Source organism: Scylla paramamosain, chromosome 43, assembly GCF_035594125.1.
Source record: "Scylla paramamosain isolate STU-SP2022 chromosome 43, ASM3559412v1, whole genome shotgun sequence".
Classification (NCBI taxonomy): Eukaryota; Metazoa; Arthropoda; class Malacostraca; order Decapoda; family Portunidae; genus Scylla; species Scylla paramamosain.
The window spans coordinates 11,414,795-11,436,973 of record NC_087193.1 but is presented as its reverse complement, the minus strand read 5'-3'; the positions used below and the strand labels follow the sequence as shown (position 1 = coordinate 11,436,973).

The 22,179-nt window shown below is 45.1% G+C and overlaps 1 protein-coding gene and 2 non-coding genes across 3 annotated transcripts in view; 1 reads left to right on the top strand and 2 right to left on the bottom strand.

Moving 5' to 3' along the window:
- Positions 1-8,632: 8,632 nt before the first annotated feature.
- On the top strand, positions 8,633-8,728 carry Trnai-uau (transfer RNA isoleucine (anticodon UAU)). The gene is made up of 2 exons: positions 8,633-8,670; positions 8,693-8,728. It is a non-coding gene; the product is annotated as a tRNA-Ile (tRNA).
- A 3,413-nt stretch (positions 8,729-12,141) lies between these two features.
- Positions 12,142-12,214, bottom strand: Trnav-cac (transfer RNA valine (anticodon CAC)). The gene has a single exon. It is a non-coding gene; the product is annotated as a tRNA-Val (tRNA).
- A 2,321-nt stretch (positions 12,215-14,535) lies between these two features.
- The window catches only part of LOC135093733 (muscle M-line assembly protein unc-89-like), a 158,990-nt gene continuing 151,346 nt past the window's right edge, over positions 14,536-22,179 (bottom strand). Inside the window, exon 7 of the mRNA XM_063993275.1 lies at positions 14,536-21,717. Coding sequence (XP_063849345.1) covers positions 19,248-21,717 — 2,470 coding nt within the window. The 3' untranslated portion in view covers positions 14,536-19,247. The remainder of the gene's footprint in view (positions 21,718-22,179) is intronic.

Here is a 22,179-nt window from a genome sequence, read left to right as displayed (position 1 = left end):
TTTGTTAGCGTTCAACTGATTACCGGGTGATTAATGTCCTCGTGGTGGCCAGGGACGCGTGCGTTTAGCTTAACAAGACCAACCAGACCACCTGACCGCCATTCGCTGATATCTCGGGCAATTCGAGGTCGCCGCAAGGAAGACAGCGGCGTAGGTGAGCGGCTGATACACACTTGGATTAGATCTTGAGGTAATGTCGTAACGCTGCCCTGTAAATCAAGATGAGAGGGGGGGTGTTATAAATAGTCACCAGGGGTCTTTTGTGGTCCTGATTTAGTTGCTTTGAAGTGATTGTGATTGCGTTAAGTGCTCTTGCCGCTCCTGATTCACTTCATTTCCGCCTCTCTCTTCCTCTGTTACCTCACCAACACTCTTGGCTAAAAAATTCCGACCTTTTTCGGATGTTTTGACTCCCCTCTGTTTGTCGGAGCCTTGGACCTTGCTTGCGTGTGGTGTGCTTGGTTAAGTTAGGTTAGATTTGTGTTTAAAAAGTATGAACACAGCACAGACAAGTTTATGGAGTTCCTTGCATTTTCCACCTGTTGTAGAAAAAGGACTCCGTTTATATAAAAAGTACTAAGTGAATATAGACAGTCATTAATGGGTTTTTCTTTTCTTTTTTTTTTTTTTTACGATTTTCACCCATCATCATAAAATCGGCCCCATTTCTCAGGCCGCTCACACCTTACCGAGTGTTGCGTAAGAGAAAACGTGTCATGATAATGTACTACTCGTGTATTTTCATAAACGTCCCCTGGTATCACAAAACAAGGCTGTTAGTGGACACCTCTCACCAGGAACACGATATCTGGTAACCCAAACAAGACGCACCTGACGAAACACACACCAAAGACGTCACAGGGAGCCAGAACACACGCCCCTCCAGCACACTCCTATCCACTCACTCTTCCTGCCCCGCCCCTCCCTCCCAGTCACCCGCCGCCTCGCCTCTAATGGACGTGGCCTTAAACGACACAGTTACTCGGCGATTCCCGCGAAAGGAGCCTGATCAGATTGTGAAATGTATGCGACTGGGTTTAATTGACCGGAAAGGGAAGTTTTGGCGTTCAGAAACCATCTATTCCTGCCTCCGACACACTGCCCCGGAAGCCACATTGCCTTCCTTGTGCCCTGACGTTCCTTAACATTGTAACTTGGCCGTGAATGCCTCGAAGAATGCCAGTTCGATCTGTTTCGATCTGTCTTGGAGATTCGCTGTCAGTATAAGTAATGGTAATAAAAGCAACCCATATTTCAGCCACTGGTCATAGGTGGGTACAGAAACGACATGAGAAGTAAGAATAAAGTATGGAAGAAAAGAAGCTGTTAAATGAAATAAACTGCACACGCTGTACAGCATAACAGACTGCAACATGTACACACACACTTACATTACACAGCTTATACATGCACAAATTCACGTTTTCTTTCACATTCCATTTTCTCTCACACGGTACTCCTCTCTCCCATGGTTACAAGACTTAACAGCGAAGTAATATCGGTGGAATTTCTCGATGGTAGGGGTTGTGGGAGGGGATGTTCTCAGTAAGCAGGGAATTCCAACTCTCGTAGACTCCACATTCCAGGCCTTCAAATTATGCATGTGTTGCCTCGTTGCCAAATTTCAATCTTGCTGCCAAATCCAGTCTCACTTTCGGTACCCGCGGAAAACGGCGCAGTCCCTCATTAAAAAGAAAAGAAAAGAAAACGGGTCATTTAAACAGGTCACCTCTAGTTAGCCCCTCACGCAAAAAAGCGCGCGCATACACACACACACACACACACAAAAAAAGAAAGAATAAAAGACAAGAAAAAAAAAATAAAAGGGATCATTTAAGTCCATCTAGTCCTTCAGCCCCTCACCCTCCTCACGCTGTCCTGGGTCGTGCTTTTCTCTACAGCAACTCTCCACTCCCATCATATCATGTCCCCGGAAGCGCCTCAGAGCAGCCCGCCTTGCCCCTTGCCCCGCGTTCCCTGGTCAGTGAGTCTTTTGGTGTTTTTCTTTTTTTCTTTTTTTTTTTTTTACTTTTATATCGATCTAGTTTATTCTCATTGTGAAATATTTGTGTTTTGTTTCTCTCTCTCTCTCTCTCTCTCTCTCTCTCTCTCTTGCTTTTTCTTTCGTTTCTTTTTTTTCTTTTATTCTTAGTTTCTTATTTTTTCTAGTTTTGTTTTCTTTCTTGCTTCTTTCTTTTCTTTTTTCTTTTCAGTTTCGTATATTTACTTGTCTCGTTGTTTGTTTTTATTCTTTTTTTTTTCTTTTTTATTCCCATTTTTTATATTCGTTTTCTTTTCTTGTTTTTTTTATTTATACCTTTTTTTCATTTTTTGTTTCGTAAATTCACCGTAGTTTAATTTTCCTTTCTTGTTTTTTTTCCCTTTCTTTTCCGTTTTTATTCTTACTTTAATATATTCACTCTAGTTTTCTTTTATCCCCTTTTTTTCATTCTTTCTTTCGTATATTCACTACTTCACCTTTGTATTCTTTACTGCCTTTTATTTATTTACTTATTTTATTTATTTTTTCTACATTTACAACACCAACAATAACAACAACTGCTTATTCTATCGGTGCCCTGCCTGGTGTTGGTAATGATGCATAAAACAAAGGGGGAACGTTAATATGACGTGTATTATCCTCGTTTATTAATGTCCATGGTCTTAACGCTCATTACTGTCTGTCATGATGTTTGTATCTATTATCACATCATTACTTTCCTGTTTATCTTTTCCTACTTCACCTCCCTCCCTCCCCTCCTCCTTATTCCCTTCCTTTCGTCTTCCTTCTCTCTTTACTTTCCTAGGTATTATATTGTGTTATGATAGTTGTTGTTGTTGTTTTTTGTTTTGTTTTTTATCAATTCCTGTACATTTTTTCCTTCGTTTTTTTCTCCTTTTCTTCCATCCTTTTGTTCTTCCTCCATTTTTCTTTTTTTTCTGTAGTTTGTTGTTATTTTTTATTGTTTTCCCACAGTTATTTATTCTCGTTCATCTTTTTTCCCTCTTCTCTCCTTTCCTTCCTTTCTTCCATGTTAATATTTTCCTCGATTTCATCTTTTTATCACCGCTATTTTTCCTGTTCATCTTTTCCTCCTCCTCTCATATTCCTTCTCCCTTCCATCCTCTCTTCCTTGCCTCATTCCCTCACACCCTCTCGTTTACTCATCAATACTTCCTTGACCATCCCCCTTCACTCCCTCCCTTCCTCTTTATCCTCCCCCTCTCACTCCAGTCTCTTCCCTTCTCTTCTGCTTGCATCTCTCCTTCCTTGTATTCTTGCTAGTTTCTCCCCTCGTTCCCCTTCCCCTTCCACTCTCCTTCCCTCCTTAGCTATCCATCCCTCTCTTCCTTCTACCAAACAGGGCAGTGGAAGGCTTGACAAGACACACAAGCAGATTAGATCGTTCAGTCAAGGGTTGTCAGGTATCCAGTTGAATTAGGACACATGAGGGTTGCAAGGAGGAATAAAAAGAGGAGTTACCTACGTTTTGTCCTCCAGCAGGTGGCAGTAATGAGGTTCAGGTAAGCCAGGTGAGCGCAGGGAGAGAGGTAAGGGAGGTAAGGAGGTGAACGAGCGAAGGATGAGTGAGGAAGAGGAAGGTGTGATTGTGAAATTGCTTTGGTGTTGTTGGTGGTGGTGGTGGTGGTGGTGATGGTGGTGATTGAGTTTATTTTTCGTTCTCCTCCTCGTCGTCGTCATCATCATCATCATCATCATCATCATCATCATCTTCATCTTAGAATATAATTTTCTTAATTTAACTCCATTTTGATTTGAATGTGCTAGTCATTTGGTCGTATATATTAGTTTTAAAAGGTTTCTTGGCCTTGATTTTACGACCCAAGTCAACAGTTAGTATTTCTCTCATTCTCTTATCACTTTTTTTTTTGTAAACGCTAGTGTGCTTTTACGTAACATAATGATATCTTCCTTTCACTTTCTGTATCTTCTCATTTACCTTTTCATTTTATCTTAATGGACAAAAAACAATGAAAACCCATCAACTGACACTCTCTCTCTATTCATCTCTTCTGCTCCTAATTCTTCCATTTATCGTATACTCTCACTTGCCTTCCCCGTTCTCCCAAGTGGTCAATACAAAACCAGTCTTTAACAAACTCAATCACCCTCTATCTTCTCACTTCACATTTTTTATCCTCCCAAGTGATTTTCGTCAAGATCAAACATGGCCACGAGTAGGATCCATTTACCTGGCGACACACCTTTAATTACCTTGACACACCTGCCATTAAATCCGTTCTATTCTTCCGCTCATCGTCCATATTTCTCTACAACTATTTGACCGATCGAGATTAAACCGGGGGACAATAGGGGGTCCTCTTAACAGCCCAGTTATGTATAATTGGCTTGACGCAACTGTCCTTATATACCTCGAACATTGACAAATTCTGTACGTGGCCCTGTCCGTTGTACCTCCTGAAGTCGCGCCATGTTGGACGACACGAACCAAATAGGGAGCACTGGGCCATTATCGGGACCATTAAAAACCCTGCTACTCGTGATTAATGAGTGCGTGTGCTACCGAGGACGATCTGAGGGAGGAGAGGTGCTGGGCATGGGGTGGGAAGGGGCTGGGAGAAGCGGGAGGCAGATGGGGATTGGAAGGGACAAGGGGTGACGGTCAGGAAGGGTTGGATGTGAGAGGTTCTGGGTGGGTGAGTAGGAAAGGTTGGGTTGGGAGGCGTGGTGGTGGTGGTGGTAGTGGTGATGGGGACAGGAAAGGGTTATGATGTTGAGGAGGGCTAGGTAAAGTGAGCTGTGTTCTTTCTTATGGTTTTTCTCATATTTGTTACTTTTTTCACTTTTCCTTTCATTTCCTGTGTGTTTAACTTTTACTTAATGATTCTTGTTTACTCTTACTTTTTTCTTTTTATTTCTTCCTTTCATTCTCTGTCCGTTTTATCTTCAGTTATTTTCTCTTACTTTCTCTCACTTTGTTTTTTTTTTTTCCTTTTTCCTTACTATGTCTTTTTCTATATGTGTTCTCAGTTTTTTTTTCTTTATCTTCCTCTTTGTTTTGTCTTTCCTTCCTTACTCTTACTAGTTATATTTTACCTTTCCTTTCAACATTCGCTTCTGTTTTACCTCAATTTACTCTTTATCTCTTATCTTCTTCAGCGTATGTCTTCGTCTGCCTTCAGGAGCATGACTCACCTGACACTAGGAGGAGGTGCAGGTGGTGGTAATACTTTTATGGCGTGTGTGTGTGTGTGTGTGTGTGTGTGTGTGTGTGTTTGTGTGTGTTTGTGTTTGTGTGGTGCCCCTATGTCCAGTGGTGACAGCAGAGATAGATAGGCAGCGTGGTGGGCAGGTGAGGCAGGTAGACCGCAGTGGACAGGTAAAGGTGGGCTGACTGGCAGGTGTCCGTGAACTTAAAGGTATTTTGGCATATACAGTATAAGCAGGAACCAATCTTCGCTAAGTGCTGAGGCGTGACCCGTGCTTGCTGCGGGATCAAGTGACAGACTCCGCCCATTACCGCCACACACACACACACACATACATGCACACATACACAGAGAGAGACCGCAGTCATGGCCGCTCAAACATGGTTATCACACGCACCTTGTAAAATACGTGATCACTGTTTCCTTATTAGTCATTTCACGTCTCTGGTTTCTATTCATCTTTAGTGTCATAAAGTTTAGAGTACGGAAAAGGAATGAGTGATTAGACTCTTCTTATCACTCTTTGTCTTATATTTTGGTCAGTTAAATCATGTCAGGTTTCCTCAAATACAGTAACAAAATTCATGTTCTCATTGGCTATCAAAGTCAAGCGCTTTAAGAGAAGATTAGACAAGTTTATGGATGGGGATAGCAGATGGAAATAGGTAGGTGTGTTTCATACAGGGACTGCCACGTGTAAGCCTGCTCGCTTCTTGCAGCTTCCCTTATTTCTTATGTTAATGTTTTTTTTTTTTTTTCATTCTTTTGTTATTCTTTTAAACAATAGTGTAGTTCCACATAACACCCATTTCTTCCTATCACTTTTTCTAGCTTCTTATCGACATATTCTATTTACTTTAATGGTGAAGACGAAAAAGCTAGTAGAAAATAAATTAATTACCTCTTTCCTCAATCACAAAGTGCAAAACGAGGCGGGAGTGGCAGCAGGAGGAAGGGGAAGAGGAAGAGGAATAAGATGAAGAAGAGGGGAGAAGGTATGGAAGAAGAGGTTAGCATGAAGAGCACCGCAGTGATTAGGTGAAGAAAGAGACACATTCTGCAGCATCTATTCACCGTATTTGTGATGTATTACTAAACATTAGAACCAAGAACCAGTTTGTCTGCGCTGCTCCTTCGCCTGCCGCGCCTCAGGTCTCCCACGCGTCCCTGCAGCTTTCATAAATCATCAGTTTTATGCCTGAATTGGTGAACCCGAGCACGACTGTAAAGATTTCTAGCCTGAATTTATTATGCTTCTCATCCCTTGAGATTGAGGCTTTGTGGTGTGCTGGCGGGTCTTGCGCACCGTGGAAGAGGAGAAGCATAGCAAAAGATGATGGGAGGAAGGAGGATTGATGAAGAAGCAATATTTGATGATTTGGATTGAAGAGACGTGATAAAAAAACGTGAATGAGAAAATTGAAGAAGCTGAGTCAAGGAGATTAGGAGAAGGAGCATAACATTGAATGGCTGAGTAAAAGGAAATTGATAAAAGGTAAATAAGCAACAGTGAATGAAGACTTGGAGAACGAAAGAAGAAGCGTGGATAATAAAGCATGTCAGTATAAGAATAAAGGAAGAGAGTAATGGAGAGAAGAAACAAAAGGAGAAGAATTACTTGGTGTGAAGAGGAAGAAGGAGAATGATAAACTGAGGAGGTGAGGAGAGAAGAGAGTAACGATGATGAAGCAGCGACAAGGAATGAAGAATGCTCGAGGACAGAAGAAGCGTTGATAATTTTACCGAGAAAGCGAAGAGAATCGAGAATAAAGGAGAGAGAGAAAGAGAGAGAGGCAAAATACTAGCATCATACTAAAGCAAATTATATATTATAGCTGTTTACTAAGAATAAATAAATAAATAATGATGATGATGATAATAATAATAATAATAATAATAATAATAATAATAAAAGTCCTTAGGAAAACAGAAAAAAATACAAAAAACACGAGAATCATAAAGAAAATATTAAAAGTAAATAAAAGAGTAAAATAAATCCCTAAATAAACTTTAATGGTGCTAAAAACTCCCCCTGAGGAACCCCTCGTGCCAGACAGTGCCAGAGACTCATCCCCAGCGTGGCACTCAAGGGGCGGGGCTTGCTTGTGGCATTCCTGGCACCCTCACCTCCCCCGCCATCAACCTCTTGCCCCGTGACCTTGAGGGAAGCACGCACACACGCACGCACGGACCTACTCCCACTACCTGTCCCTTTGTTTGATTTAGGAACTTGCTTTTGTCACCTGTTGGGATTTATTATTATTATTATTATTATTATTATTATTATTATTATTATTATTATTATTATTGTTATTATTAGATTAGATTAGAATAGTTGTCGTTTGCAAGTATGTTAGTTGACAGTGATTAGCTGCTTCTACTACTACTACTACTACTACTACTACTACTACTACTACTACGCAGCTAACTATCGGAGTACCTTCATTAATAAGAAAGACACGACAGCTTTCCCTTTACCATCTCTACTTGGGCTACTTATCACGGAATCTTGAGCCAACATGTCAGCTGCTGTTTGTTTTTTCTTTATGTTCACCCGTGTTTCTCTGACCAGCCACACCAGAGCGCCAGCCTTTGGTATTCTTAAACACTTTGTTCTCCCTTAAGCCTTTTATTGATGTGGTTGTGCCTTGCTGACCTTCAGAAACACTGTAAAAGATTACTTGTGTGGGGAAGGAGTGAATGGCAAATTATTATTGTCTTTTCTGGTCTAAGACACTACTTAAGAGGCTGAAATATAAAGTTTAGTGTCCAGAAAGTTTAAATTGATTGGGGAAAGAATTCATCAAGCAGTGAATGGTTGAGGAATATTTTTAAAGGCCACAGAGATTAATCGGATTCTCCTGGCCTAACCTAACCTAACCTAACCTAACCTAACCTAACCTAGCCTAACCTAACCTATCCTAACATAACCAAACCCAACCTAAGATAACTTCATCTAACCTAACCTAACCCTACCGAACTTAAACGTAACCTAGGATAACTTAACCTATCCTAACATAGCCAAACCCAACCTAAGATAATCTAACTTAACCTAAGCTAACCTAACCTAACCTAACTTAAGCTAACCTAACCTAACCTAACCTAACCTAACTTAAGCTAACCTAACCTAACCTAACCTAACCTAACTTAAGCTAACCTAACCTAACCTAATCCAACCCAAGATAACCTAACCTAACCTAAGCTAACCTAACCTAACCTTATCTAACGTAACCTAACCATAGATGACCTCACTTAACCGAACCTAACTTAACCTAACTAAACCAAACCAAACCAAACCGAACGCAACATAACCGAACTTATTATAACCTCACCTGACCTGACCTCACCTAACCTAACGTACCTTATTTAACCAAACCAAACCAAATCAAACCAAAGAAAACGACTATTCAAACCAAACTTGTCCAAAGAAAACTGGCGTGCCCCTGTGGCGCAATCGGTTAGCGCACGGTACTTATACGACAGTTCTTGCGTCTGAGCCATGCCGGGGTTGTGAGTTCGAGCCTCACCAGGGGCAGCCATATTTTTTAGTTCTCAAAGTGATGTGTGGGGAGTGTATCAGGATGGGGAGTTGTGTGGGGAATGTGTCAGGGTGGGGGAGTTGACTGTGGGGAGATAAACTTGTAAAGGTCGTGGGAAGTGACGCGGGGTAGGTGAGGGTTAGCGAAGTAACCCCGTGTTCTTAGTTCTCGGAAAGTTGATGTGTTGAAAGTGACGTGTGAGGTGTTTACAGACGTGACCTAGCATACCTTAACCTTTCCAAGCCAAACATACCACAACCTAACCTAACCTAACCTAACCAAACCTAAGAAAAAAAGAAAAACTAACCTAACCTAATCTAACCAATCTAACCTGAGCTAACCTAACAAAAACCAATTAAACAGTCTAACAACTCTCTCTCTCTCTCTCTCTCTCTCTCTCTCTCTCTCTCTCTCTCTCTCTCTCTCTCTCTCTCTCTCTCTCTCTCTCTCTCTCTCTCAGCGGGGACATAAGGTCAGGAAAGGTCATGCTAACCATTAAGTCATCTAACAAATGATGTCTTTCCTTCCACGAGATCGAAGGTAAACACAATTCATCTCAATTTGCTTCATTTACGACCATAAGATGTCCCCCTGTGCTCGTGTGTGTGTGTGTGTGTGTGTGTGTGTGTGTGTGTGTGTGTGTGTGTGTGTGACCAGGACAGTATAAAAAAAAATAAGGTCCGTATTAGGTTGTCACCATTTTTGCCTGCCATTACTATCTCTGTCAACATGGAGGTAATTTAGATGGAAGGCTGAAGGGAGGAGGAGGAAGAGGAAGAAGAGGAAGGCAGGAAGATGATAACAAAGAGACAGGGATAGAGGAACGGAGATTGAGATTGGGAGAGAGAGAAAGAGAGAGCATAAACAAAATTATATAGAGAAGAGGGGAGAAGGAAGGATAGAAAGAAAACAGACAAACAGATGAACAGTAGAAATAAACGAAGGAGGAAAGGGAAAGACAAGTGAAAAGGGGGAGGAGGAGGAAGACGAAAGAAAGGATAAGAGACAAAAACAATGACAGAGAAGGAACAGAGAGAGATAGTCGAAGGAAAAATGGAGATAGAAGATAAAAAAAGAGATAAACAAAAAGAAAGAAACGATAGGAAGAGAGTGAAACAAGGAGGAGGAGAAATGGAAAAAAACAGAAGAAAAGGGGGAGGTAGAGAAAAATGATAAACAAAAGAATAGAGAGAGAGAATTAGAGTAAAGAAGCAAAAACAAAAGGAGAGTAAAAATCACACAAAGACAGACGAAGGAAAAGGAAAAAGAGTAAAGAAGAGACATGAAAAGAAGAAGAAAAAGACTTACAAGCGAAAGGGGGAATAGGAGGAGAAATAGAGAAATAAAAGGGAGAAATAAGAGACTAAAGGAAGAGTGCGCATTAAGAATCCTCTCCTCCTCCTCCTCCTCCTCCTCCTCCTCCTCCTCCTCCTCCTTCTTCCTCACCTTGAACACGAGGACAAAAGGCTGCCCTGTGTGTTACCTGCGCAGGTGAGAAAGGGCGTGAATGGGTGGTAATGAGTGTCCAGCTGATGGGCCCATTACCTGGCGATGAGGCAGAGGCCAAACAATGAGAAGAATGAGTAAGATGAGGAAGGGGTGAGTCTCTCTTCCTCTTTCGTGCCCCTCATTACTAGAAGGTTGTAATGGCTCCCTCACGCTCTCATCATCTTTTTTGGCGCCTCGCTGGTCTGTGCTCGATATTCTGCCTGTGTTCTGTGTGTGTGTGTGTGTGTGTGTGTGTGTGTGTGTGTGTGTGTGTGTGTGTCCTTTCCTTCTGTCTCATCTGACTTATTGTGGGTCATTATCTGCCTCACCTGCCGTGTGTGTGCGTGTGTGTGTGTGTGTGTGTGTGTGTGTGTGTGGATTTTTTAAGTGTGACGTGCATTACTTCCTGAACTTAATCATCTAATTATGTATTCAATTATATTATTATTATTATTATTATTATTTTTATTATTATCATTATCATTATTATTATTATTACTGTTATTGTTATTATTATTACTATTATCATTACAATTTAAACCATTATTACTAATACTATTAAAATTCAGTATTTTTTTTCACCTATTATCTTATCTATTTGCATATTTATTCATGTATATATTTATCTATTATTATTATTCCCACCGTATAAGGCTTATGTGTTCCTTGTGCAATCTTGATAAGTCACTGGTGACCATGTACAGCTTGAACTGGCATTCGTATGTATATAGTATTTATTTAGTTGTTTATTTATTTTTTTATTCGCTATATTGTGTCTTCTGAAGGACTGCGCCATCCCTCGGGCGGTTTTCTGGACCAAGCGGCATTCCAAGGTGTTGTTTGTGGCGCCGTGAGGAGACTGAATGTTGTACGTACGCCATCACAAGCAGTCTCCTAAGGGCCAGCAGGTCTGATGCATGTCCTTTCTTTGCGTTTCTTTGTGATTGCTCCACCTCATCATATAGAAAGGAGTCGAAACGTAGGAATTAAGACAGAGGTGGTGAGTTAGGAGTTTATTACCAAGCTAACACTAACTAACTACCGGAACGCATCCTTATAAGTACAGGTTACATAAATATACTTTGGAAAAATGATCAGATCTCTAGGTGGTGACGGTAAAGGAAGAAAATATCCATTAAAAGAGTTTACAAAGACTCCAAGTTACATAAGACTCTTTAATTCAGTCCCTGTGGCATCTCGGCGGCCTCAGACGTGGTGACTGGTTACGTAATGGTATTGATTAACCTTTACATCAACACCTGACCGTGCGCCTCACCTGGCTTACCTGGCGGTGCGTCTGGTATCCGTAACGCGTTTGTGTGTGTGGTTTGTTGTGTATGAGTGTCAGATTTTTTTTATTTTGGCTTTATTAGTATTATTATTATTTTTTTTTTTTGAGTGGTTTGTTGTGTTGAAGTGTCTAAGATTTACTTTTGCTGTTTTTTTTTTTTTTCAGTTTTATTATCTTTTGTATAGGTTTTCGATGGTGTTTATCGCTAATTGGTGTTTGTCTCTGTATTCGATCTCCGTGCTGTGAAAATGTTTGCAAGGTGGGCAGGTACATGTACACAAACACACACAAACATACCTGGCGATCTTTGTGATAGAGCAATGGTTAAATAGATTGCTTAGTGGATAGACAGATAGATAGATTGATAGATAGGTAGATATTTTATTGGCCATAATATTCTGTATACTACTATCATCATAATGACTAACATCTGGTCCAGTAAATTACATTGTTCACTGTTTTATGCTGCAAAAGTTATCTTGAGAAGAAGCGTATGCGGCAGCTCTTAATACTAGTCATAAAACTACTAATTTTACCATTAAAACAAATATTTTACAGTACGAGTAAAGAATTCGACGTTTAGTAACTTAACGAATAAATGTGTAAAACATTTATAGTGATAAAAAGATGTGTTTTCGCCCGGGATCGAACCGGGGACCTTGCGCGTGTGAGGCGCACGTGATAACCACTACACTACGAAAACATGAAGAAGAGCGGTACAAAGTAAGTATATGAACCATAAGGAATTTCCAATTATTGTGTTGTTGTTATTGCTATTGTACAACAACAACAACAGAGAGAGAGAGAGAGAGACATAAACAATTCCATCTGTCCCCTCCTGGTCTCCTCTTAATAAATTCCTCCCTTCATCGCATTCCTTAGATACTTTGCACTCACCAAACATTCCTACGTCTTCGTTTACTGTGAATTTCTTGAAAATCTTCCGTTTTCTAATATCTCCTGATTGACATTGCCTTCTATTTACCTTTGTCTTTCTCTCCTTCGGCGCCTCCGTCAGACTGAGGGCCATATTTTGAAACACTTCTGCGCTGCACCTCCAATACTTTCAAAAGGCTCAAGGTGAAGTGACACGGGTTTTTAAGGGTGTCTTTTTATGGTTCTAGTGACAAATTAACATGATTTTTACATTACTAACAGGAGAAACACTCTTGAGAACCTGGCTAATCATCTCTGTGGCCTCGAAATACAATCGTGGTGGGAGACCGAAGCATTTCTGAACACGGGCCTGATTTTCACTTCAGAATTTCACTTGTTCATGATCCTTTCTGCATATTTTCTATAGTATGTCTCATCCTTCCCATCCCATCTCTGTCCCTTCAGTCACACCAGGAAGAGCAAGGTGAAGGAAGGGAGTCGCCGCCCCTTCGTCACTCCCCAAACAGGTGTACGAGGCGTCTTCCCCATTCATTACTCGCCCTTGAGCCTAAAATATATCACATTTTATCTATTTTTTCCCCCTTCCTGCCACGAACCACCACCCAATGTTTGTCTGTTTGTTTACACTGTCCTTCGCGGTTCTAACGGGGAAGTTCCTTGACCGCCTGAAGACGCTGAAGAGACAGACGTAGGGGAAGTAGGAGTAACGCCTTCGTCAGTCTTATTAGAGGCTTGTCTTGTGCTCGTGAGGCGTTGGTGGATGTTCTGGATGTTCTGGATGTGAGGCGTTGGTGGATGTTCTTTCTCAACACGAGTGGATTAAGTTTTGATCCGTTTGAGGCTTCATTCAAAGAGTCAAGGATGTTTCATAAGGTGAGGTTGTTAGGGGTAGTTGCTGTTATTATTACTATTGTGTTAGGTTTTCCTCCTTTTCCCTCCTCCTCTTCCTCCTCTCTGCCTGGCCTGGGCGTGTTAAGGTCAGGCGAATGTGGATGTCGGGAAAGAATATGTGTACAATCTCTTTTTTTTTTCATATATCCCTCTCTACATCCACCAAGTTATGAATATTAAATAAACCTAACCAAACATCAACATTTGTCTGACCTCAGCACGCATAGGCCAGGCAGAGAAGAGGAGGAGGAGAAAGAGAAAGAAAATCTAATACAACAACAACAACAGCAACAACAACAACAACAACAACTACCCCCAACAAGGTACATTCTTGGGTACATTCGTGCAGTTCCGGTTTGGCTGCCATCTTGAACAGTAAGGTGCCTAAGATGTCTCCGGCAGAAGGTTACACATTCTCCACTAGATTCGTTAATAAAGGGGTCTACTTGTGCCCAGACTTTCATGAACTCTATTGCAATAAGGCATCATTCACTCTTTTTTTTTTTCCTCCTTTCCTTGTAGTCCTCGCATCTCCATCTTCCAGTTCAAAGCATTAGAAAGAAAAAACAAACTAATTCTAAGGTATTTTTCAGGTGGTTTGATTTCACTACTCTCTGCCAGTAGAAGAGAAAGGATAACACAGCAGAAGACTCCTCAGACACACCTAAAACGCCTATACCCAAACTATTTCTCAAGTTCATATTTTCTCATCCGCTTTCTTTCTCATCCTCCTTTATCTTCTAACTTCCGTCATAGCCTTCTTCATTTCCTTCCATCTTCCAGCAATTTAGTTTGTGAATGAGAAGATAATTGTATTTTCTGGTTATATTGGCTTGTCTGTTGCTCTCTATTTTTGTCGTGAAATGGTTGAGTTTTGCTTTGTTTTATGTCTATGAAAGTGCGTTAGGTGAATTCCTGCTCGTGTCATTTTCCCGCATGAATGTCCATGTAAGGCCAAGATAATGAATAGAGTAGTTGAGTAAGTAATTTAGCTGGAAAGGAAGGAACGTAGTGCTCAGTCATATCGGAGCGTGTGTGGCGCTGGCTTAAGATATGCGGATCATTCTTCGGTTGTCGACGTGTTTCTGTTCCCTCTTTAAGCGGTTCATAGAAAGAGGAATGAGGTATTGATTGACTCACCGATTTTTTTTTTTTTTTTTTTTGGTGAAAAGTAAAAAAAAAAAAAAAGTAATCGGTCGTTGTTCTCTGTATTGTTGGAAAAAATAAAAGACCGAGTGATATTGATGATTTAATTTTTGGCTCTGTGAAAGAAGTAACATTTATTTACAAAGTACGTATTTGAGACGTATCCACGTATCACCAGGTTACCTTCGCTGTGGGGAAGAGGAAAGGAAGATTGATTAATTTATTGATATTTCGACATTAAAGAAGGAGAAAAAAAAATCCCGTGTCTTTGCTAAACATATGGGACACCTTTTCTTGGCAGTTTTGTCCCATCAGGAGACGCTTGAAGGTCAGTGTGTAGCGAGGGAGGCAGCGCGTGTCAGTGTCCCGGGGAGTGCTACAAGGAAGCGTCACTGATATCCTTCAGCGCCATATCCTTGTGCGGCTAATGTGCAGGTCCTCCCATTTCCTGCAGGGAGGGCAGGCAGGCGTGCTGGAGTGCGGGTGTGCTGGTGTGCGTCACTGTCCCGGCAGCGGCAACACCCACACCTGCCCGCGCCCACCTGGTGTCCCGCGGTAACCCAGCACCTCAAGGCCACGCCCCAAGGGTGTGCACTCAGCGCTGCCTCCTCCGTGAACACAACCCATCGCTTATCTCAGACGGAGCACGAGTGAACCTGACCCTGTATAATTTTCTCTTCCTTCATAGTTTTACAAGTACGAAGGGTGACTGAAGGTGATGGTGTGTGTCGAAAGGAAGGGCAAATATTTAGCTGACACACCTGACCTCTCGAGTCCTATATGCGGGTAGCTTGGAGGGCGCGCTGCATGCCCCCACCGGCGCAGCGATGCAAGGCTTGGTCAGCTCGCTGACAGACTTGACTTGCATACTGAGCCACGCGAGACACAGTGTAGCACGTAACATTGACCTAAAGCAGCGGGCAGTTCCCTTAACGCGGCTTAAATCATCAACATTCAGCGGTGACGGATTACCACGGATTTGATGACCGTCTTTAGTTCGTGGTCGCGTCGCCCTCCTCCCCAACACAACGGCGCATTATCCTCCCCACAGCGGTTGGCATTGATCCTTCGCCGCCTCCCTTGATCGCCTGCTGATGAAGGGATAAACACAGGCTGACTCGGGTACAAATGTGGGCAGGCGGGAGGGCAGCCGAGTGGTGGTCCACTGCTGGCTCCCTCCGTCTCCTCGTCGCCGCCAGTCTGACGCTGCGGCTCCGAAGGGGGTTCTCCGAGAGGGGCGGTGATTTGGCACCGTCACGGGCGCCGCGTCTGTTGCCCGAGTATTCCTATGTACGAGTATCCCACTGGTGGCTTATATAGCGGCGGCAATTACAGGTGCGGGTGGCCGGGTTGAGTCATCATTACTGCGCCTCGCCCCGCGCCTTTTGGTGGTTCAAGGTCACCGGGATGGTTCACGTTCTGCGAAGCTTACCTGTGGCTCTGTACTCGCTCAACCTGCGATTCCGGCACAGCTCCTTTACAAAGATGCAGCATTGCTTTTCCGCGGTGACTGTGCTGGTGGTTGCTGGTGTTCATGTTTAAGCTGTTTTTTTTTTTTTTTTCGAATCTTATCATTGATTTAATGTTTCTATTTGGCTATTTAAGGTAACTTTTTTTTGTGGTATTGCTCGTTTAGAAATATACTTTTTTTTTCTTCTTAGATGATAGAGGTGTAAATATTTTGTTTATTTTTTTGTAGTTTTGTGTATTATCAAATGTTACTACCTACGGCTCCTTACCTGCTGCCGCGTGCCTCCTTCAGGTGACTTGCAATCCTCACCGGCATTGCTCTTCTTGAAATATGACGCACCATTTTCTCTTTAAACGATCCTGTTGTTAGTATGTAGATATTGCTTTTACCTTGGTGTATGTGTGTGTGTGTGTGTGTGTGTGTTTTATGAACCTTCCTGCAGCTTCCTTTAGGTGACTCAGCTCCTGGTCGCATTGCTAGTCTGGAAAGATACACCGATGTTTTTTCCAGACGATGTTGCCTGGTGTGTTCGTGTGTGGGTTTTATTGACACCGTACGTACTTGATGAGGTTGACCCAGTGGCCACGTAAGGTTACCTGAGCGACGCGTAGTTAATATGACCTTCCCTGTTGCTGCGTCAGTTATGATACACGATCGTTAAAGTGTAGTATTCTGTGTTCGTCCCTTAATCTGCAACTGACTTCTTATCTAGATATTAGGAAGGTATCGGGTTACAATATTGCGCCTCTACCTTGTGCGACGTAGGGTGTGAGAGTCATGCAGGTAAATAAGGTATCCGTGGCGCCAATTAACGACAGGTTGGATTTGTGGATGTTATCAAAGCATCGTTGTAATTAAGTGTTTAATTCCCTTCACTTGACTTACCATGGTTCAGGTGTGGTTTGTTACAGGTGAGCAATTAAGGTGTTTCGTGGTGCCAATTAGCAGCAGGTAGGATATATAGATATTATTAATGCATTAGATAACATATTTGTGCTTCCTTCATTTGACCTTGTGACGTAGGTGTGGTGTTGATACAGGTAAACACAGGTGAACACTTAAGATGTGCGTGGTACCAATTAATTACAAGTGGGATACGTAGATGTTAAGGTATTCAGCTACAGTATTGCGTCCTGATCCTACCATTAGTGGCGCAGGTATCAAATTGGTAATGGTGAACAGTCAAGGTGTATCTCTTATTAACAACAGGTGGGATAGGAATAAAAGCCGCAGTGGTGTGCTTATATATATATTTGTATTTATATCCATTATTTCTGCTTCCTGGAACACCGTATATTTCATGTCCTTAATACGAGAATAAAGTACTGTACACCTACTTTGGTTTTAGCTGACTTGAAACCGTGTGACGCCGAGTGACGCTGCCACGCCTGCACCGGACTCTGGACACCGAGTGGCTGCCCCGCCTCACCCCGCCCCGTCCCACCCCGCCCTTGCTCGCTTGAACCTTACTCCATCCTAATTAAATCTACTCTCTCCCTCATAATCCTGTCATATCTCGCTCTGCTTAGTCTACCCCTCCCCGCCCCGCCCCTCTCCTCCCAGTTCCTTCTCCCACCTCGTTTAGTTTTATTTCTCTCCTCCATGTTCACTTTTTTTCCTACTCTGTCCTCCCTCTCCTTGTTACATCTCTGCTCAGTCTCCAAAGTCCCGCCCCGTCCCGCTTCGTTCCGCCCCAGCCCCGTTTAGTTCTGCCCCATCCCTGCTCTCCCATGCTTAGCTTTACCTACTCTGTCTCTTCCTTCCCTCTGTCACATCCCGCCCCGCCCCACTCCACCCCGCCCTGCCCATATTTGCACTCTTACACCCGACCATTTATTTATATTCATTCACAAGTTGCCCCATTCACCTACTCCCTGATCACGTTTCTTCATTCATGCATTTACTCCGGTATTAATCATCAGCATTTGCCTTTCTTTTCACTCCTCCTCCCATTCATCTCTCGTCCATTCATCTTCTTGCTCATTGTTAAGTTCCCCGAGTTGAAGGTCCATTCACTGACGCACGCACTCGTATTAATCTCTCATAAAAGTTACGTATACCCCAGAGCTTGTTCATTCATGGCCCCTTCACGCCCCAGCCATCATTTTCATTCACTGCCACTCTCTTATTCACCTCGCCGCAGCTCCCACTACTCATCCGCTCACTCTAATCAGTCGCACGTTCTTATTTGTCTACTTCAGTCATCCTTCACCTTCCGTTTTCGTTTATATTATCACTTTGAACCCTTCGTCCCTCATCTGTTCTCTCTCCTTACCCCACTCCTTCCTTTTTTTCTCCTCCTCGCTCCTCCACCTTCTTTTTTCCTCCCCTCTGATTTCCTTGCTCTCTTTCTCCTTAGTTCTTGCGCCACCAAATCTCCCTCCCCGTGCTTCCCCTTCCTCCCCGGCGCGGGCGTCACCACCTACCCATCCACGCGCCCACCCTCCGCCGGATCCTAGTCCTGGCGTGGGTCGCAGGCTTGGCGCGGCCGCGGCGTCACTACCCTCATGAAAGCTAATGGTACGCTGACTAGCAGGACTCGCATCAGTTCGCCTAAGTATGCCTCCGAGCGTGTTAGTGTGGTGCCGCAGCCTCCTGTGCAGGGAAGGCCCGCCGCCCGCCACGTCCCTGGGAGGGCGTTCGCCGCGGGCCTCCCCTTTGTACAGTCACACAGACTTGACTTACGCTATAAGGGTAGTGGTTGTTACACGTGAGAAGCAGGTTTTTAACAGGTGAATGTAAAGCCCAAAGTAGAGGTGTGTTACAGTCGGACGTGTCGCAGGAAGAGAGCGCTGGCCCGCCGGCCGAGACAAAAGCCGCCACCATCCCCGGGATCCTTACGTGCTAACGAGGAGTGTTTATGTACATAGCTTAAAGCTGTTTACCATATGTGTTCCGGGCACTTTGGGAAAAGTGCAGGTTGAGGAATCAAACGTCCACTATGTAGTCCGTAACAATAAACTTAACTTGACTTACATAAATATCCGCTAGAGGCACGGAGAAACAAGTACATCACATGTATTATTGCAAGAGCCTCAGTATTGGGTTAGTTGTATCACTGGTCGGCCTCCCGTCGGCTTCCTCCTCCATCTCGCCACACAGCCAGTCCCCCTCGCGTCCCGGGGCCTCTCGCCACCCAGGGCGGCGAGTCCTGAAGCCTCCCGCAGAAGCCGTCACGTAGCCTCAGTCGGATTCGTCATGAGGAAGAGTAACGTTATCACAAAGCTCGGCGCAGCAGCAGCCTACCAAGAGTCGTCGCCTATACAACAAAGGTTTAGGGTCGCACGGCGCCTTTGTACACGACCAGTAGCGTGCGACGACCTGTCTGCCGCTACTGACTCTGCAGCGACGTCCGCCGCTCCAGCACGCTCCTGCCGAACGTGGTCAGGTCATTGGGGTTCAGTTTGAACATCTCGAGGGCGCGGCTGATGGCGCCCTCGCACACCTCCCCCCACGGCGCCGCCACCAGGTTGTCGAGGGGCATGCCCAGGTTGAAGGAGTTTGATCTGCACAAATGGAGGTGCGAGAAAGGCGGCGGGTCGCTGGGCTGCATGCTCATGGACCTGCCGCGACGCTTCCAGCTGAGGGCTGCCAAGTGCTGGTCGGGCTCCTGCTGGGTCCTTGAGGGCGCCGCGGTTCCTTCCTCCTTTTCTGCCTCGCTGTTCTCGCTCAGCATGCTGCCGATGTCACTGCTGGTGGACACTGAGCGGGCGAAGGCGACCTTCTCGTCCTCCTCCTCATGGATGGCCGACAGTTCCGCCACGCAGTCCGCCGCGGGCCGCACCTCCACCACCACACTCTCCGTCGTCACCTGCTTGTTCTTTGAAATCTCGAGTTCATGTTTCTCCGATAGCTGGATCTGCACTGGCTTCTCCAAGACTTCCTTCGAGGCGTTCTCAAGACTCTCCAAGATGCCCGTGGTGCTGAAGGTGGACTCAAGGGTGTCCGAGGATGTGTCTGTAGCGCGGACGGTGTGGTCAGACTCCAGAGTGTTGGAGCTGTCCATGCTTTCACTCCTGCTGAAGATGCCGTCGTCCACAGGCTCCTCCAGGGACACGTAGGCCTCGTCCATGTCTGGTTTCCTCTCGCCTTTCTCAGCAGTCTGACTCGAGGCCCCGGACGATCCCTTTCTGGGTCTCGGCGACTCCCGCGGCTCACTGTGTTTGGAAGTTCGTCGTTTCCATTCTGAACTTTCTTTGACACTTTCCAGCGAGGAGCTCGGGGACGCCTCGCTGCTGGTGGACTTTGTCTTGGTCACCTTGTTCCGCTTGGGGGGCGAGGAGCTCCTGGGCGTGTTGGTGGCCGCCTCGCCGCTCTTGTTCCTTGTGTTGCGCTGTTTCTCCCGGCTGGCGCTTTTGTCGTCCGAGTCTCGTCGTTTTGGAGTCGAAGCGCCGCTTTTTCCGGATCCTCTCCTTTCTTGTTTCTCTTGGCGTTCTTGCTTCTCCAGCTTTTCTTTCTCCTGCTGCCTTTCGTGCCTCTCCTGAATCCTCTGCTCGATGTGGGAGACGGAGCCGCGGCGCTTGTTGGGGGACGGGGCGCGACTACCTGCTGCTGCTGCCTTGTCTGTTGCCTTTTCGTTGTGTCTGAGCGTCTTGGAGTCTGTCGGCGGCTGCTTCATGCTCGGGGATTCCGTCCTTTGCTTATCCTTATCCTTCTTGCCCTTGCGCCTTTTGACATCTCGCTTCATCCTGTCAGATCGATTGCCTTTGGAGGTGTTCTGTGGCTCGGAACGACTTGTGTGTCTCGCGCAGGACTTTTGGCACGGCGAGGCACCGCGACCGCCCCGGTACTCTGTGTCCCTCAGGCGCCCCCTCTCAGGCACGGGGCTCTTGGTCCGTCCTGCCTTCTGTCCCTGAGCCGTGCCCCTGTGGCTGTTGACGGCGGTGTTGTACTTGGTGATGAGGTGGTTGTACTCTTCGTCATTGATGGAGAACCTCGAGTCGAAGATGCTCTGTCTCTCACTCCCCTCGTTAGCCTCCGTGCCCACCTCGTCTATCTTGTCAATGGATGCCAGACTCTTGTATAGGCGACCCGAGACTCTGTTCTCATCCAGCATTGGCAGCATCGGCAGGAAGACGTTATTGCAGCTCTTGTGAATGGAGTCGTCTTGATTCAACCAACTGAACACTGACAGGGCCTCCTCGGAGTGGGAAAAGGACCTGAGGGCCCACAGATCCTCCCGTGACCTGGAGAGACCCAGCCGTCCCTCGTGGAGTCTTTCACGGGACTTGGAGAGAGCCTTCTTCTGGTTGGACATCTGCATTCTCTCGAAGAGGACCTCACGGGACTTGGAGAGGCTTCTGGCGCGATCCAAACTCTGCCTGGAGCCTCCGCGGTACAGAGAGTTGGTGGAGGAGTAGGCGGAGTTTACAGCTGAGGATTTGGGACCAGACAAAGGATGTATAGGAGGCAAGCCAATGTCACGGGGGGAGGAGCTCATGGGCGTCAGAACAGTGGGCGTGGTGCTGGAAGGTGTCACAGCTGCGGGCGTGGTATTCGTAGGTGTGAGCATAACCGGGGTATTGCTAAGTGAGGCGCAGGAGCGGGCGTGCGGGTCATGACTACCGGTAATCATGTCTGAGAGTGCTGACATGAGGGACGGGGAGTGCACACTTGAGGCGCGGGTAGCGGGGGACGGCGCGGGGGTGGAGGTGAGGATGCAGGTGGCGTCCAGTGGCGTGTTGATGGAGGTCAGCGGGAGGGACGTCGGTGGTTTCAGTGGCTGAGGCGGGATCTTGGCTTTACTGAGGTCAGCCTTCATCCAGGGGTGTTCTAGGCACTCCCTCGCGCTCATCCTTGACCTGTGAGGGTGAGGAGGGTGACGGTTGAGGTGAGTGAATGCTTGGTGGAAGTTGGAGAAACGGGCAAAAAGGACAAGTAAAGGGATAATGAAGATTGTAAATGGTGGAGAAAATGGTGAAGGGGATGGGTAAAGCGTACAGGGATGAGGGAGGGATGTGAGAAATGAAGAGAAAATGGTGAAGATGCTGTTAGAAATGTATGGGGAAATGGTGAAGGATGCAAAAGACACAGGAAAATGCGAAATAAATGAAGTGTAAGCGGAAAGGAGGGATGTAAGAGGTCAAGAGTGAAGGAATGCAGGAAGGGATGATGGGAAAGGAGCAAAGGTTGTATAGAGGGAGAGGTGAAGGTTGGGGAAATAAAAGGTAAGGTGCAAGTAGCGAGGGAGGTGAAGGGTGAAGAGGAGCGGTTACAGGATCACAAACAAGGAGCAAAGAGCGGTGGGGATGAAAAATGTGAAT